Genomic DNA, 16805 nt, shown 5'->3' with positions numbered 1-16805 from the left:
TGTTAACCCATTACAGGTCATCTTTGTTTGGACCAGAGAAAGGTGGTTATAAGAGGCCAGAGAAACATAAGGTTATAAGAGGTGGACACTGGCTTGCGCTGACCCTGTTCTGAGATGTGACAAAGGGTTTTTTTTTTGTGAAAAAGTGTTTTTTTTTTTTGTGAAACTTAACTGTGAAAGAGATCAGTTTCACCAAAGCATAGTTTGTGTGGCTCAGAATATGATTAAGAGAAAATAATGACTATAGTACTCCAGAATAGTTTTCAACGCATATATATTCTTTCTCTCTCTCTTTCTCTCTCTCTCTCTCTCTCTCTCTCTTTCTTACTTTAGCCACAGACACACACACACACACACACACACACAAAAACACACAAGATGTAATATAAGTGAGTGGTTCTACAGAAGCAGTGCAGTTTGAATGGAAAGGTCCAGAGTTCCCTGACAGGCTGACAGTGACGTGTGTATTTTGACCAGGTTGCCCTCAGGGTTTTTTCGGGAGGGACTGTCGTCGTAAATGCCACTGCCCCAACAACGGGCGATGCCACCGTCTCTACGGTGGATGCCTGTGTGCCCCTGGGCTCTATGGACGATTTTGTCACCTACGTGAGTACCCAAAATCCCAAACTGGTCTCCAAATCAACCCCCTCTCTACTGAACGATTAGGTCAGCTCAAAATGACTTAGAAAAACCTCACGTATATTAAAATAAAATGGAAATACTGGATGGAAGATGATATGACTACAAAATCGATTTGTCAGAACACAGAGCTTGGCTTTTTGGCTGCAGACTTTTTTAGGCTCCAGGTGTCTGTTTATTAGCGTTTGAAACGTTGGAGCCTGATTGGTGAGTGACTCTCTGCTTTTTCCTCATTTTCGTTAGCGTGTCCGCGGTGGACGTTTGGCGTTGGGTGCTCGCGGGACTGTATGTGCGCGGAAGAAAACTCTCTCGGCTGTGACCCCAAAAACGGAACCTGCTCCTGCAAACCAGGTTACCACGGAAATAGCTGCGAAACAGGTGCTTTGCATAGTCACCTTCTCCTTTTTTTTCTTTTTTTTTTCTTTTTAGCAGTTCTGCCGTTTTTTGTGTCAGGGATAGTTTTGTCTTTCTGTCGTGATTGTTGCATAACACAAAAGAGTATTTTTATAGATAATTTGTAATTTTTGATTATTAAGTGCAGACAATACCGGTTTTCCATTCTGTTGTATCCTCCAACAGGTGTTCAGAACAAGTCTTTAAATATAGTTTGTGTGTGTGTGTGTGTGTGTGTTACCGTGTTTCCCTTTCAGAATGTGACAAAGGCTTTTTTGGAGAGGGATGCCGAGGAAGATGTAAATGCACTGACGGTGAATCATGTGACCCCAGGACTGGAACATGTACCCGAAACTGTCCCCCTGGTTTCCATGGAGAGAGATGTGATTTGGGTTCGTCTTAAACCAGCCCCGTCCCCCGCCCCTCCCCCACACATTCAGACACAGACTCTCCGGCCCGAGATGTAACTTTGAAACTCTGAGACTTAAAACATCTCACTTTCATGTACCTTTGAAACCATCCTTGGCATATTTCCATTAATGTTGTTTAACGCTGCCCTCTGGTGGTGAAGAGGTGGCAGTACAATGACTCTAATTACATCGGCGTGCGCGGATACAGTTGACAAGTGAACAGACAAGATTTATGCTGTTGACAGACAGTTATAGTAGATCAGAGTGAGGGAAATAATGGCTTAGACGTTCATTAGTGACAGAGGTCTGACGGTCTAGACAGCTCATGTCTGAGTGGTTAAAGCGTCGGCTGTTTGGTTTGTCAGTTCGGCTTGTTAAAGTCTGAAATCAGAGCCGAGAGGAGAAATGCCTCACGCGGATGATTCAAACACAGCAGAATTATGACTGACATCTCCTCATAGCTGTATGCATGTGTGTGTGTGTTTGTGTGTGTGTGTATGTATGTGTGTATGTGTGTTAGAGAGAGAGAGAGAGAGAGAGAGAGAGAGAGAGAGAGAGAAAGAAAGAGAGTTTATATATATATGTGTGTGTCTTTACTTAGCGTGCATTTCCCCAATAACATTAATGGGTTTCCTTTACTGGCCTGTGGAGAGTTTCTGCTGTCCAAATAGAAGCAGAAGGAGAAAGATGGAGAACAAGACAGACAGAGAGAGAGAGAGAGAGAGAGAGAGAGAGAATGATATTTAATAATGTTTGAGTCTGTTTTAGTCATAACACGGTGTCCTTGTGGAGCAGAGATGACACGTTGCCATAATTTGAGTGTTAATGCGTAGAGCAGGACTTCTGTCAGACGGCAGGTTTCTCCGCGGCTCAGGGCTATGTCTGCAGACTGCTCTGGATTTGTGTGTGTGTGTGTGTGTGTGTGTGTATGTATGTGTGTGTGTGTGTTTGACTGAGGGGAAGAGCCGCTTACAGTTTTCCTGTCAGTCAGCTGACACAGGAGCTCAGGGCTGGACTGGGGTGCAGGAGACTGAACAAACAGAGTACACACACACACACACACACGCACGCACACACACACACACACACACACTACACAGTTACTGAACACCACTCTTCAGTTTTTTATTAATCTTGAAGTTTTCTTCTTTTGTGTATCTAGACTCAACTTTCTTTCTTTTCCTGTCTACTTCTCTCTCTCTCTCTTGCTCTTCCTAGTCTGTGACGCTGGTCGCTTCGGTGTGAACTGTGAGAGATCGTGCGTATGTGGCAATGGGTCATGTGACAGAGCGACAGGTCAGTGTGCGTGCCCAGCGGGTCAGACGGGCCCGGCCTGCGAGAAAGGTGAGGATGAGGAAGAACGCATCTTCTTCCTCTTTCTTTTTTTTTTTTTTTTTTACGACCCTTCATATTTCCCTTTCGGTTCATCATCTGGGATCGCTAAGTCTCATAAACATAGACAGGGCCTTTTCATGCAAGTTTTATACCAAATCTGAGCTAAACAAATTAACCACTAGGAATCATGTGGTAGACATTAAGAGCTTAAATCTTCCCAAAATATGGCTCACAGTAGCATTAAAGACTTTCTGTGGCACACATCAGGGGCACTTTGGCTTCCTTTAATCCCATAACCATCATTTTAGTCTCAATAAAAAAAGAGAAAAAAGAAAAAAAAAAAACCCCACTCGATCTCCAGCCGTGTGGGACCGGGCTATTCTCGGTCAGTTTACGTAGGAAATATGTAATGTAATATGAGAATAATGATGTTCTTATGCCGTATGTGTTTTCTCTCTGTGTTTCCTGACTGCCCAGGGTGTCCGGAGGGATTCTGGGGTGAGGGCTGTGCGTTGCCGTGCCCCCCCTGCGAGAACGGAGCCGTCTGCAACGCGCACACCGGAGTCTGTGAGTGTAGACCCGGCCACACGGGGCCCACCTGTCGAGACCGTGAGTACGCACCTGTCTGTAAAATATAAGGGGTAAAAAAAAAAAAAAAAAAGACTTTTATTGTCAGAAGAAGCGGGCCTGGGGTAACAGGTGTTTGAATGTATTTAGACTTTAACTGTCGTTATGTAATTATTACCAGGTGTTTTGAATGACTGGACTTTGTCCCAGTACCCCCTACAGGGCTGCTTTTACCAAACGTTACATAAATGCCTTCCAGAGGCTCTTAATGGTTTCAATCTCTAATCCGGTAAGATTAGTGGCTAGGAGAGCAAAGCCACAAGGGAAAGGCCTTACTGAGGTTAACTGAGACATAACGACAGTTCTCCATATACAGTTACACATATATGGATCACATGTGATATGGAGAAGGGGAGGAAGAGAGAAAAGCAGAGTGTATGTATCAGAGACAGAAAACGAAAAGGGTATTATGTGTGCTGAGATACTGAACGTACGTATAGAAGAAAGTAACACAGGGTAGGTGGGAATTCTCTGGTCGTAACCAGCGGGAACGGCTCTCGCTAACTCTGCCTTGCTTGGCTATCCCAGCATGCCCGGCGGGGTCCCACGGCCCTGGGTGTTCACTGCGGTGTCTCTGTCACCCCGATGCCAGCTGTGACCCCGTCAGCGGAAACTGCGCCTGCCCCTCCGGACGCACCGGACACGACTGCAGCACAGGTCTGTGTGTGTGTGTGTGTGTGTGAACATGTGTGTTTGTGTGAACATGTGTGTGTGTGTGTGTGTGTGTGTATGTGCGTGTGTGTGTGTGTGTGTGTGAGTGTGTGTGAGTGTGTGTGAACGTGTGTGTATGTGTGTGTGTGTGGACTTCTCAGTGTCATCTTCTCTTTCACAAGGGATGTGTGTGTGTGTGTGTGTGTGTGTGTGTGTGTGTGTGTGTGTATGTGTGTGTGTGAACGTGTGTGTATGTCCGTGTGTGTGGACTTCTCAGTGTCATCTTCTCTTTCACAAGGGATGTGTGTGTGTGTGTGTGTGTGCGCGCGCATGTGAGTGTGTGTGGATTTGGGGTTATTGATAAGTCTGTATTTCTCTGCAGTGTGTGAGGCAGGTTTCTGGGGTGTTGGATGTGCCAATGAATGCCATTGTGCCAACAGTGCCATGCCCTGTGATCCAGCCGACGGGCACTGTGTGTGTGAGACAGGGTACACCGGAGACCACTGTGAACAGAGTAACATTCCCTCTCTCTCCCTCTCTCCCTCTCTCTCTCTCTCTCTCTCTCTCTCTCTCTCTCTATCTATCCATCTATCTATCTATCTATCTATCTATCTATCTGTCTATCTATCTATCTGTCTGTCTGTCTATTTATCTGTCTCAGATACGTAGCCACACATGTTTGGTTAAAGGCACTGTAATGAAAAGTCTACACTTGAAAATGGCATTTTCATAAATTGGCATTTATTGAAGTGTAAATGCTCCCACCTAGAGGCCAAAACACAGTAGCTCAGCTTTTGTTCAAACTGGACCCTCAAATATTCTTTAGTTTCAGGAGAGCTCATATTAAGTAGTTTTCTGCTAATTTAACTTAATGTATTTGCTCTTAGAGTTTGATTATCATTCTGTCTGGTTGCAACTGTGTGTTATAAAACTACATTTCCCATGGTGGTTAGGGTGTCCCGAGGGCAGGTATGGGTCAGAGTGTGAGCGTGTGTGCCAGTGTGAACACGGAGCGCAGTGTGACCACGTCAGCGGAGCGTGCACCTGCTCACCGGGCTGGACCGGAACACACTGTGAAAAGAGTGAGTTTTCACACACACGTACACACCCACACAGCACTAGATCTTCAGTATTATTATTATCACTATTTCATAATTCAACAAAAAAAATCACAGACACCCAGTTGAAATTGTCCTGTATACTTGATAATGAATCGACTTCAGCCTCTTTATTTATCCAGACTGTTTTTACCAATACCTGAGGACCTTCTTAACGAAAAGAGCCAACAAAATATGAGAGGAGGATGTTTTTACAGAGCCAAAGTGAAGTCGACACAAGGAGAGTTTAGAAATGTCAGGAAATCATAATAATGTTAACAATGTCATATGGCAGGTCTTGAGCAGAAAGTAAAGTGACATTGAGCGAATGAACACTGATTTTATACGTGGTGTACTGTTTAAAAAGCAATGATAATTTACTGTAATTTAACATGTATTTTTCAACAGCGTGAAAATGTTAAAATGCTTAATGAAACTCTTGCATAGAAGACCCAGGTCCCTGAACCCTGATATATCCCACAATGCACCGTTTCCAACCACTTCACTGCAAATGAACCGTAGACAAGACAAACAACACCTCTGTCAACATCAGCATACGTCAGACAAAAAAAAAATCAAAACAAAAAAAAACAAAACAACACAGCACAGTCCTCACTAGCACGGCTGTAAGTTCATGTAATATGAAAATAAACAGAATTCATTCGAATAAACAGGCTGTTTGAGCAAGAGCCCATGAGAGGACTGATACGCAGCGTGTCTGATTAGTTTTGTCTGAAGCACTGTCAGTACTGTAATATACACGGAATGGAGCATCAATCATCCGTAACGTTCCGCAAGAGTTTGGATCTCCTCTGGAAGGGCCTGTCACTTTCCTCTCGACGTTCCCAGATTTTCCCTTTTAAACACAGGCTTGGTTTTAGTGGTGTCCCATTACCCCTAATGCACTGGGGCCTCTTCCGTACGAGACAAGTCAGGAAGTTTCACTCAGGCACGGGTGTGACCCATCCATCAGACAAACCAGGGTGTGTGTGGTCTTTAAACAAGAGTGCGCGCACACACACACACACACACACACACACACACAGATAACGAGATCTGGAAGCAATCTGCCATCGTAAAGTGTGTGTATCATCAGTGAGTGAGTCAGATTGTGGTAAACGTCTATGTGTGTGTGTGTGTGTGTGTGTGTGTGTGTGTGCGTGTGTGTGTGTGTGTGTGTATGTGCGTGTGTGTGTTAATATGTGTGAACACCCAGAGAGAGAGAGAGAGAGTTGTTGTCAGCACTGTCCAGCTCACAGGGTTTACAGAGACGTTACCGAGCCAGAGACACTGATCCTAGGTCAGTTCAACATGTCTGCATTTGAAAAATAAGAGAACGTCTCGGCCAGAGAAAAATGATGTTCGTTGGCCGAACACAGTGGGCAGAGCACCAGACTGAATCTACACAAGATACTGCAGAAAATGTATCACATGCCCTCTAGTGATTCAACTTTAGAGTAGCACAACTCAGTACATCTATTTGTAGGAACCTGAATACGAGATCAGAGTTAAATCTGATATCTTTGAAATATTTTTCCCATTTATTGTTCAGTTTATGGTCTGGAAAATGCTGGAAATATTCTCGGAATATGCGCTGATCGGCCAGAGTGAAAAGTGTGTGGAAAGAGTGTGTTGATGAATCACTCATTTGCGTGCGTGTGTGTGTGTGTGTGTGTGTGTGCGTGCGTGCGTGTTTGTACGTGTATCTGTATGTGTATGTGTTTGTGTGTCTGTTTGTATGTGTGTGTGGTATTACTTCTTTGCATAACACAGACTGGCATCCAAGAATGCATAAAAGATGGCACTAAGTAGTATGGGTTATGTAAAGGATCAGAAGCACACACACACACACACACAGACACTCTCTCTCTCTCTCTCTCTGTCTGTCTGTCTGTCTCTCTCTCTCTCTCTCTCTCTCACAGTTGGATCCATGACAGCATCCTTATTGGCCTCTCCTTAATGAGACGGCCGCATCCAGCTGGACTGTTTTACTGCCGAACCACAACAGAGCCAAACATAGACACTACACCCTGATCATGCCAAAAAAACAGTGCTCATAAAACACAGTCTCTTACTCTCTCTCTCTCACACACACACACACATACACACACACACACATACACATGTGTACACACACACACATGCACACGCATGCACATACACGTGTACACGCACACACACACACACACACACACACACACCCACCCATAGGCGTATATATACATTTACGCTATGCCCCAGTGGTACCAAAATACCCTTCCAGTAAAGTTAAAGACAGATAGAAAATGTTGGGTAAGGGACAAAAATGCAGAACATCAACCACATTTTCCCTATAGAGAAATAGAGAGAGTGAGAGAGAGAGAGAGAGAGAGAGAGAGAGGGAGAGAGAGAGAGAGAGAGAGCACTGCGGTGACTAGACTGTGGTGTCCAGGCCAAGGAAGAACAATTGGAACAAGGTGCCTGTTCAGACGGGACAGGGCCTGACGTGCCAAGACCGGTTCCACTATCTGTCTCGCTCGCCCGCGTTAAAACGGAGCTGACAACTAGGCAGCCCCGCGGTGTGGTCTCAGAAAGAAAAACCGAGGCCTGTTCAGGGACTCCCAGATTCCTCCGCGGCGAAGACTGAAAGGCTACCTGGCCCACCCCCCCGAACCGCCAAAGTCAATAAAAGCGCACGATGACCAGACAAACGCGGGGTCACCGTGGGCCGAGGTATACAAGGGGGTTTTATTGCTCCCCTTTAAAGTAGAAACTGATGAAAAATCGGGGGCGAACAGACGGTTTCGCTTTAGCCGGTAAATTCACGCGTACATAAACATCCAGCTTCGGTGATGAGTCGCTCGCGGTTTTTTTTTTTTTGCGTCGCTTCGGACCGAAAATCTTGTGTGTGTTGATAAGAAAGAGTTCACGGCTTTTCATTTTTTCGTCCTTTTCGAAAAAGAATCTCTCGTTTTCAAGCGCCAGGTATTTGTCTTTCCTCAAATTTACTCCCAGAACAGCGTAGCTCAGCGGGACTCCGGACCGCGCGAGGGCTATCTCCATCCTCTATCTTTTAGATTTTCTTTCATGCTGAAAAACGCGTTCAGAACCTGCATGACTGACTTTCCATTCCTTTTAATAACCAACGGAATTTATTCGCTGAGATATTTTTGCTAGTCTGGTGCAGATTCTATCTGCAGAGTCTATCTGTGTTTGAAAAAGAGACTGAGCTGGTGTGTTTGTGTGTGTGTGCGTGTGTGTGTGTACAGCAGTGTGGAGTTTAATAACAGTGAGATGCAGGTCTAGGCTGTAAATAGACAACAGACTGAAACAGTGAGAAACAGAAAAATCAGCAACAGCAGTAGGAGCAATCAATCGATCAATCAATCAATCCCTCCATTTACAGTTCACAATCAAAGAGAGAGAGAGGAAAAAGATAAGTCTAACTGCTAAAGTGATCGTATGCCGTAACAAACCACCATACACACTTTTTCACGAACTGGCCTCCGTGTGAAGAAACAAACTATTAAAATGCTGTGTGACGCTGTGTAAAGATATTGTACAGAGTTCTGGTCAGCTGTGGTTGGTGTCTGTTTTCGGAGGGGTGGGGGAGTGGGGGTGGGGTGTCTATATCTTAACGCAGGCCTGTGCACTCCGAAAGAGATTCAATTTCCCCCGAAAATCAAGCTCCCTCTCTCTGTCTCTTTCTGCTTTGATGTGGAAAGACACACGGCATAGATGGAGGATGAGATCACTACTACTAAATACTGATACATTAAGATGAAGATCTGAGACTCAAGGCTGGAGATAAAGGATGGACAGAGAGAGAGAGAGAGAAAGAGAGAGAGAGAGAATGAATGAGAGAGAGAGTGTGTGTGTGTGTGCGTGTGTGTGTGTGACTCAGCCGTGAATGACCAGAAAAAGGAAAGTACGTTTGAAAAGAGAAAAGAAAAACGGGTAAAAAAAAACTCCTCGTTCTTCCTTCTCCGCTGCGTGTGTGTGAGAGAGCTCGAGAGCATGTGAAAGTGTGTGAGTGTGTGTGTGTGTGTGTGTTTTGCCGCGGCAGTAACGAGGAGATGTTTTCTCTTGGCTCGCAGAATGCCCTGACGGCTTTTACGGCCTGGACTGCGGGCAGATATGCCAGTGTAGGAACAGCGCCCAATGCCACCACATCACAGGAGCCTGTCTCTGCTCTCCTGGCTGGGCACCGCCGCACTGCACCCTGGGTAAGCTTCCCACATCATTAAAACAGGGTGTGAGTGGGTCCTATCTCCGGCAGGCGCCGCATCCTCGGCCCCCCCCCCAAAAAAAAAACCTCACAGCGCTCTCCATTCGGCTCCCCGTTTAAATGAAGTGCACTTCCCAAACAATAATCAAACAGAACGACACACCCTGTCTGTGTGTGTGTGTGTGTGTATATATATATGTGTGTGTGTGTGTGTGTGTGTGTGTGTGTGAGAGAGAGAGAGAGAGAGAGAGAGTGAACATCTGTGTCTGTTACTTGTGTGTGTGTTTGTGTGTCTGTTACTGTGTGTGTGTGTGTGTGTGTTGAAGGAGGGGGGTGGGGAGAACACCCTGGGGCATATCTGGATAATTGGGGTGTAGTGGGGATAAGTGTATCCATGTTTTTATTGGGGTAGGATGCTTTTTTAAAGAGAACTTTGGAAATCTCTCTCTCATTGCCAGCGCTTCTCTCATGCAATCTTGCCTCAGTAGTTTAATGGATCTGGAGAAAAATCTTATAAAGATTTCTCTCTCTCTCTCTCTCTCTCTCTCTCCCTCTCTCTCCCTCTCTCTCTCTCTCTCTCTCTCTCCCTCTCTCTCTCTCTCTCTCTCTTTCTCTCATTCTGGGAAGCGTATTTTAAAGATCACTCACTCACTCACTCACAAATTCTTTTCGGAGGTCTGGCTTTCCCACACGATATTTTAAAAGAGTGTAACGCAGCCATTCAACAGAAACACTCCGTCCTAGCAAAAGCTATAAATCTATAGTCTGCACATCCATATACCACACTGCATATGCTCACCCGCCTGCTTTTCTAACCCTAACCCTAGCCTTCCACACACATTTTTCAGCTCTTTCATTAGCCTCTTAATGAATGAATTCAATGATTTTTTTTTTTTATTTTAGTTTCAATTCATTTGTGCTTAATTAGTTCAACATGGTTTACACAATATCTAAATCTCATCTTTACTCAAAGAACCTGCGCGTAGCATGTGAAAACTCCTTCCCTGTTACCAATAGAATTTAGCTTTGCGTTTGCGGCGTTTTTTTTTTTTACAGTTGCTAACGAGCATCGGTCAATACTGAGGCCGCTTTTTCAAAACTCTTTATACAGTCTCCATTACCAATATGCGTCTTGGCCAAACAGTTAATCTTGCCTCCAAAACTCGCTCGAACCACTAAAACACTTCATACATGTCTCAAAATAAGCTTGTTCCACCATAACACTGGCAACAGTTCTCACTCAGAATTTCATTCAGAATAAGAATAACACTTTTTCACTTTATTGACTGTGCTAACGTATATGTAACAAGAATGAATCAGAAATGCAGCAATTTGGTTCTGTATCCTTTATTTTTTATATATCTTTGCGTATAGTAATTTACTTGTCAAAAATAAAAAAATTGAAACAAAAAAAAAAAATTCCTGAAATCCCAGGGCTGCAATAATAATTACAAAAACAAACAAACAAACAAGCAAACAAAAGTGATTCATACTGTACAGTACTGTCAGGGTTCTAATCCTCCCTTTCTTCTGCATTTGGCCACAAGTTCTCATCAACTTCACATCTTTTGTCTTCTCTGGCGAGGCATCTGGGAAATTGCACTGGACTGTACTTGGAATGATGATTATTTTATTTTATTGTAAATATAAGATTTTTCTGTATGTTTTTCAATATGGTCGCTGCAGAAAAGCACGAAATTTGCCGTCAATCCGTTTTTAATGTGGTTTTTTTCTTTTAACGGTTTTGAAAACGGCGTGTTAGGATTTGAAAAATGTGCCGCAGATACGGAGTTGTTTTGCAGGTGGTGGAGTACGAATGAGAAAAGAGTCCATGGGTTTTGGAAAATGTGGTCACTGAATGCATGTTGTGTGAAAGCACTGAAAAATGACTCACAGTTTGGTCCACATAGACTTCTGTTTCACCGACTGTGTGAAGAGTTTTTACAGTGTGACTTCAGTTTTGACCAATGCACGTTAGCAATCAAAAAAAAAAAATGTAAATGAATGAATGTTCATATGAATTGCTGTAACGATACAGTTGTATTTAGAACATGGTTACTAACACTGTATTTACATATTAATAACCAACCCAAAGCATTGCACACGAATCTTCATGTGTCTTGACACTTCTGTATCTGCAGTAATGATATGTGTTCAGTACATAAGTGTGTATACTATTTTGCTCTGTATATTTGTGTGTTTTGTATTTTTGTCTGTAAGAAGAAGACACAGACCTAGTGTATCGTTTATTTGCTGTGGTTATGTGTATGTGTGTGTGTGTGTGTGTGTGTCTGTGAGAATGTGTGTGTGTGTAATGCGGTGGTACTAAACCGAGCCCTGTGTTCTGGTCCAGCTTGCCCGGCAGGGAGCTTTGGGCAGAACTGCAGTCAGACATGTCGATGTGTGAACGGGGCGGTGTGTGATCCGGTGAGTGGCCGGTGTGTGTGTGAGCCGGGCTGGACAGGAAGCGGCTGCGAGGAGCGTGAGTAAATATTTACCATGTCAAGCACACGCAACTGTACGCAAACCAAAGACTTCTAAAGATGCAGATTAGACAAGGCATCTGTCTTACCTTCACTTTTTCATGAAACATTCACCACTTCAATATATTTGTATATATTTTACCTTCTTGTTTGCATCAGTGACTAGTTTGTGACATAGTTCAAGTGTGCAGTTTCTGTGTCTGTTTGTATACGAAAACATTTATATTGTGTTTATAGATATTAGCGTATGTATGATTCGTGCGTATCTGTTTATCTGTGTATATGCAGTGTATGCTGTTGTATAATCACACCTCTGAATGTGTGTGTCTGTGTGTGTGTGTAGCTTGTACAGCTGGCTGGTTTGGGCAGGACTGTTTACAGCTGTGTGTGTGTCGTAATGGAGGATCTTGTGACAGAGCGACTGGACACTGCTCCTGCCCACCCGGATGGACTGGAGCTGCCTGTGAGCTGGGTCAGTTTAACACACACACACACACACGCACACGCACGCACACACACACACACACACACACACACACACACACACACACACACACAAACGTGCACTAATGTGTTGTGTGTTCCTAGAGTGTGAGGAAGGCTGGTTTGGAGAGGACTGCACACACTCCTGTAACTGCACAAACGGAGGCCAGTGTGACAGACAGACAGGACTCTGTAAATGTCCACCGGGCTGGACCGGACAGCACTGCCAGACAGGTGTGTGTGTGTGTGTGTGTGTGTGTGTGTGTGTGTGTGTATTTTTGTATAGCTCTGTTTATCCCTGTGTCATGGTTTGTTCTTACCCTGACTTTTCTGTGCTTTAGCGTGTGCTGATGGTTTCTATGGCGACGGCTGTGAACAGAAGTGTGTGTGTGAGCAAGGCAGCTCCTGTCATCACCAGACAGGCCAGTGTGTGTGTGAGCCAGGATGGAGAGGCCACACCTGTGACAAACGTGAGCCACACATCTCACAAACACACACACATACACACGCACGCACACACACACATACACACATGCAAAGTGAGTGAGAGAGAGAGAGAGAGAGAGAGGTAGTATTGTGGTTAACTGAAATCAGATTTAGTGTAATTTGAGTGGTAATTAAAATGAAGTTGTACTAAAGACCTTAATATGGAAAAATGGTTTCATACAAATAGCAGCAGTCTGTCTTCATCAAAAGTTGGAATATTTCCGTGTGGTTAATGACTTTATTTTTCCTCTCTGTCCGTCTGTCTGTCTGTCTGTCTGTCTCTCTCTCACTGTCCCTGTGTTGTGTGTGTGTGTGTGTGTGTATGTGTGGTTCTCAGCCTGTTTGCCGGGCTGGTTTGGTCAGAACTGTACACAGAAGTGTGCGTGTCCTGCGGGTGTGTCTTGTCATCATGTAACTGGGAAGTGTGGTTGTCCTGCTGGCTATACTGGGAACAGCTGCGAAGAAAGTAAGAACCATGTCCTCTTCTTCTACGTTTTTTTTTTTTTTTTGCATCTTTCCGTCCGTGAACGTTTCCATCCATTCCTCCATCCCTCTATTCCAAATTCTCTTCCTTCTCTTACTCTCCCACTCATCCGTTGCTGTTTCCCTCCATCCTTCCGTTCACGAAAAGTATTTATATTTTCTACAAAGTAAATGAACAATTTCCACCTACTTATTTTGATTTATATCAGATTTGTGAAATGGATCATTCCGACTCTGAATGCTGAAACCTTATCAATGCGGTGCTTTATTCCAGGATATATGTACTGCCTTGATATGTTTGTCTTGTTAAAATACCTCTGCCCTAACTCTCTTAGCCTTTTGGTTTCTTTGCTAGCAATAAGAATGACAGTTGCAAGTTAACTTTATGTTCCCTAGCAACAATGTGGTATTGTTGTGGGTTTTTGTTTTTGTTTTTTTTGTTTTTTTGCAGGTATGAATTACTTAAAAATGCTTATAATCCAAAATGCCCTAAATGAAATTGTCTGCTTACTGTTGTTCTTAACGTCTTGTAACTGTTTTGTTAAGGCAATAAAATACACAGAGCCATATTGTGAATAGTGAGAACACAGTTCAAATGGTTTGCTTCACATGGGGCCTGACAGAATCTTTTATCTTTGACTCACATCTCATGATACTGCATGGCTTAACACACACATGCAGACGTCAGCATGTACGCGGCTTCTCTCTCCCTCTCTCTCTCTCTCTCTCTCTCTCTCTCTCTCTCTCTCTCTTTCTCTCCCTCGTGTGTCACTCTTTCGCTATCTTTCTGTCTGTTTGTCTCTCTTTCTTTTCACCATTCGCTCTCTCATATTCACACACTGTTATTACATAGATACAGAGCACTACTCAACTGATTCTCAGTCACCCCCGTAACTTTCCTTTCCATCTCTCTCTCTCTCTCTCTCTCTCTCTCTCTCTCTCTCTCTCTCTCTCTCTCTCTCTCTCTCCCCCTGTCTCTCTTTCTCCCTGTCTCTCTCTCTCTCTCTCTCTCTCGGCTTTGAGACATCTGATAAGCGTTACACTGAGGCTGCCAAGGCAAACAGCAGGCTTTGTTTTTGTCTGCTTGAGGATAAGAGCTCTTTAACAGAGCAGACATGCTTAATGACAACACTCTAATTGGCCTCTTATGTCTGGAGTCTGCTCTTATCTCTTCCACACGCCACTGCAGACACACACACACACACACACACACACACACACACACACAGACCATGGCCTTGTCTCTCTTGCTGATTTCAACCATCACAGTCATGCATGAATGTGTAAGTGTATGTGAAGGAGACGTTGAGCCAATCAAGACTCCACATCTACCTATATCTACAGTACATCTGAACTCACACAGTTACACTATTATGTGGTTTGTGTGTGTGTGTGTGTGTGTGTGCGCGCGCGCTTTTGTTTGTAACCAGACCACTTCTACGAGCGGTTTACAGGCAAGATAAAATGGGTTTATATGTGTATATGTATAAGGACTATGGTGTAGGCTTTGTGCATACATTTACTTAAAACAAATGAATGTTTTTGCCAAGGCAAATACAGTAAACCGCCTAAAGAATGGTGTAAAATCATAAAAGCATTTCTCCTGTTTTCTTTTAAGAGAATTGTTATTCAATAATAAAATAAAAGTGAGTTTGTTTTCCTTAACAGTTTTACAATTCTTTTTAAATATGTTTTATTACATTTCCTAGTTTTTTACTACTTTCTCTCCCCCTCTCTCTCTCTCTCTCTCTCTCCCTCTCTCTCTCTTAGTCTGTCCATCAGGCACCTTTGGTGTAAACTGTTCTGAGGTGTGTCAGTGTTCTGGTGAACACCAGGTGTGTCACCACATCACAGGAAAATGTACCTGTTTACCTGGTTACTACGGCAACCGATGCACGCTCAGTAAGACAGCCCGCTTGTTGGCTTTTAATGGCTTAACTTCTAGAACTATTTTTCTTTCTTTGTTCAAACGAAAAAGAAAACTGATTGTAAATGAAGGATTAGCTTCATTCCGTTTCTTAACGAACAATTACCTTTATTATGATCTGTGTGTGTGTGTGTATGTCTGTGTATTTGTATCTGTTTCTGTGTGTGTGCGTTGGCATTCTTGCTGGTTTAAAAATCAGGCCATAAAATGAAAAACTTTTTTTAGTTACTAAATTGAGGAATTCAATTTTACTCCGTTTTAACTGCTGACAGTTGCCGCAAACACTGTTTTAAAAGCGGGCGCACAAATGTTTATATTTTGTAATGAAGCTTCTCTTTTAATTACAACGTAATTTATATTAATTAGCATTTCATTACATGCTAGTGATACCGTACTTAGAACTTTATAAACATTCTTTTGTCTTCCGTGTCACTGTGCCTCTTCCAGCATGTCGGCTGGGTACATATGGGCCAAACTGCAGGCAGCGATGCAAGTGTGCCAGTAGGGGGCGCTGTGACTTCAGGACCGGTACATGTGAATGCCACTCAGGCTTTATTGGAGCCAACTGTAATACAAGTGAGTATTCCTGTCAATTATCCAATCAGAGGTGTCCATTAGAGGCGCCACTGATTATTCATTTTTAGAAGCCGTTTGATTGGATGAGATGCATTTCCTGGTCTGAGTAATACTACAGAAGTTCCTTTAGTCATAATGGGTGAGAGATAAGTAACCCCGGACTTTTTGTTTTAATGTTTGTTCCCACAGGTTGTCCTGCAGGGTATTATGGGAAGGACTGTGCTAAAAGATGTTCCTGTGGTGAAAAAGGACGGTGCCACCCAGTGACTGGGAGGTGCATCTGTCCCCCGGGCAAAATGGGACAATTCTGCCAGCAAGGTGACAAGCTCCGCTTTCGTCTGTGGTTCCTTTCTTTCATTGTTTTCTTTTTCTTTTCCTTCATTTCTTTCCTGCGCGTCATACTCTCCCATGCCCCCCCCCCACCCTTCTCTCTCTCTCTCTCTCTCTCTCTCTCTCTCTCTCTCTCACGTCCCATTCAGACCATCATCAAACATGGAGAGACTCAAAGCCTTGATGACCTTGCAAGCAAAACAACTCTCCCATTTATCTCTGAATTTAACAGTCCTGTATTTAGACGGGGATTTTCCCTCCCTCCCTGGTCTCTAATTTTAATACCACCTCGCTTATTCACAATATTTAGTTAACAAATTCTCCCATTTCCTTACTCAAGCAATCTGATCCTTTTTGCCCCATTTTCTTTTCAGAACAGAAGCGGGGACCAGTTTTCTAATCTCGGTGTTTTATCGCTCGTTCCACTGCAACATAAAAAAAAAAAGGGGACTTTCCAAACCAACCAAACCCCAACCCCCCCCCCCGCCCCCTCCCCAACTTTCTTTCCCTTGCCTTCGCTAACTCTTTCTTCGAAGCAGGCCCATCCAATCTGTCTCTGGACACGGTGGGGCTTACGCTCCGCCGGCTGAATGTTTACAGAGAGCTATAAGTAGTCCTGTTTTCCATGTTCCGTGTCGACGGAGCTGGCGAAGAAACAAATAAATAAACAGGCGAATC

At 43.8% G+C, this 16805-nt stretch overlaps 1 protein-coding gene across 1 annotated transcript in view; it reads left to right on the top strand.

The window, feature by feature from the left end:
• egfem1 (EGF-like and EMI domain containing 1) overlaps positions 1–16805 on the top strand; it is a 52613-nt gene that overhangs the window by 31802 nt on the left and 4006 nt on the right. Inside the window, exons 16-31 of the mRNA XM_030777981.1 lie at positions 478–606; positions 883–1017; positions 1290–1424; positions 3255–3386; positions 3933–4061; positions 4438–4569; positions 5009–5137; positions 9229–9357; positions 11713–11841; positions 12186–12314; positions 12431–12559; positions 12667–12795; positions 13149–13277; positions 15065–15196; positions 15669–15797; positions 15987–16115. Of these exons, the coding sequence (XP_030633841.1) occupies positions 478–606; positions 883–1017; positions 1290–1424; positions 3255–3386; positions 3933–4061; positions 4438–4569; positions 5009–5137; positions 9229–9357; positions 11713–11841; positions 12186–12314; positions 12431–12559; positions 12667–12795; positions 13149–13277; positions 15065–15196; positions 15669–15797; positions 15987–16115 (2085 nt within the window). The remainder of the gene's footprint in view (positions 1–477; positions 607–882; positions 1018–1289; positions 1425–3254; positions 3387–3932; positions 4062–4437; positions 4570–5008; positions 5138–9228; positions 9358–11712; positions 11842–12185; positions 12315–12430; positions 12560–12666; positions 12796–13148; positions 13278–15064; positions 15197–15668; positions 15798–15986; positions 16116–16805) is intronic.

This window comes from Chanos chanos, chromosome 6 (genome assembly GCF_902362185.1).
Source record: "Chanos chanos chromosome 6, fChaCha1.1, whole genome shotgun sequence".
Taxonomy (NCBI): Eukaryota; Metazoa; Chordata; class Actinopteri; order Gonorynchiformes; family Chanidae; genus Chanos; species Chanos chanos.
Note: the sequence above shows the minus strand (reverse complement) of the source record. Positions and strands in the feature narration are given on the sequence as shown.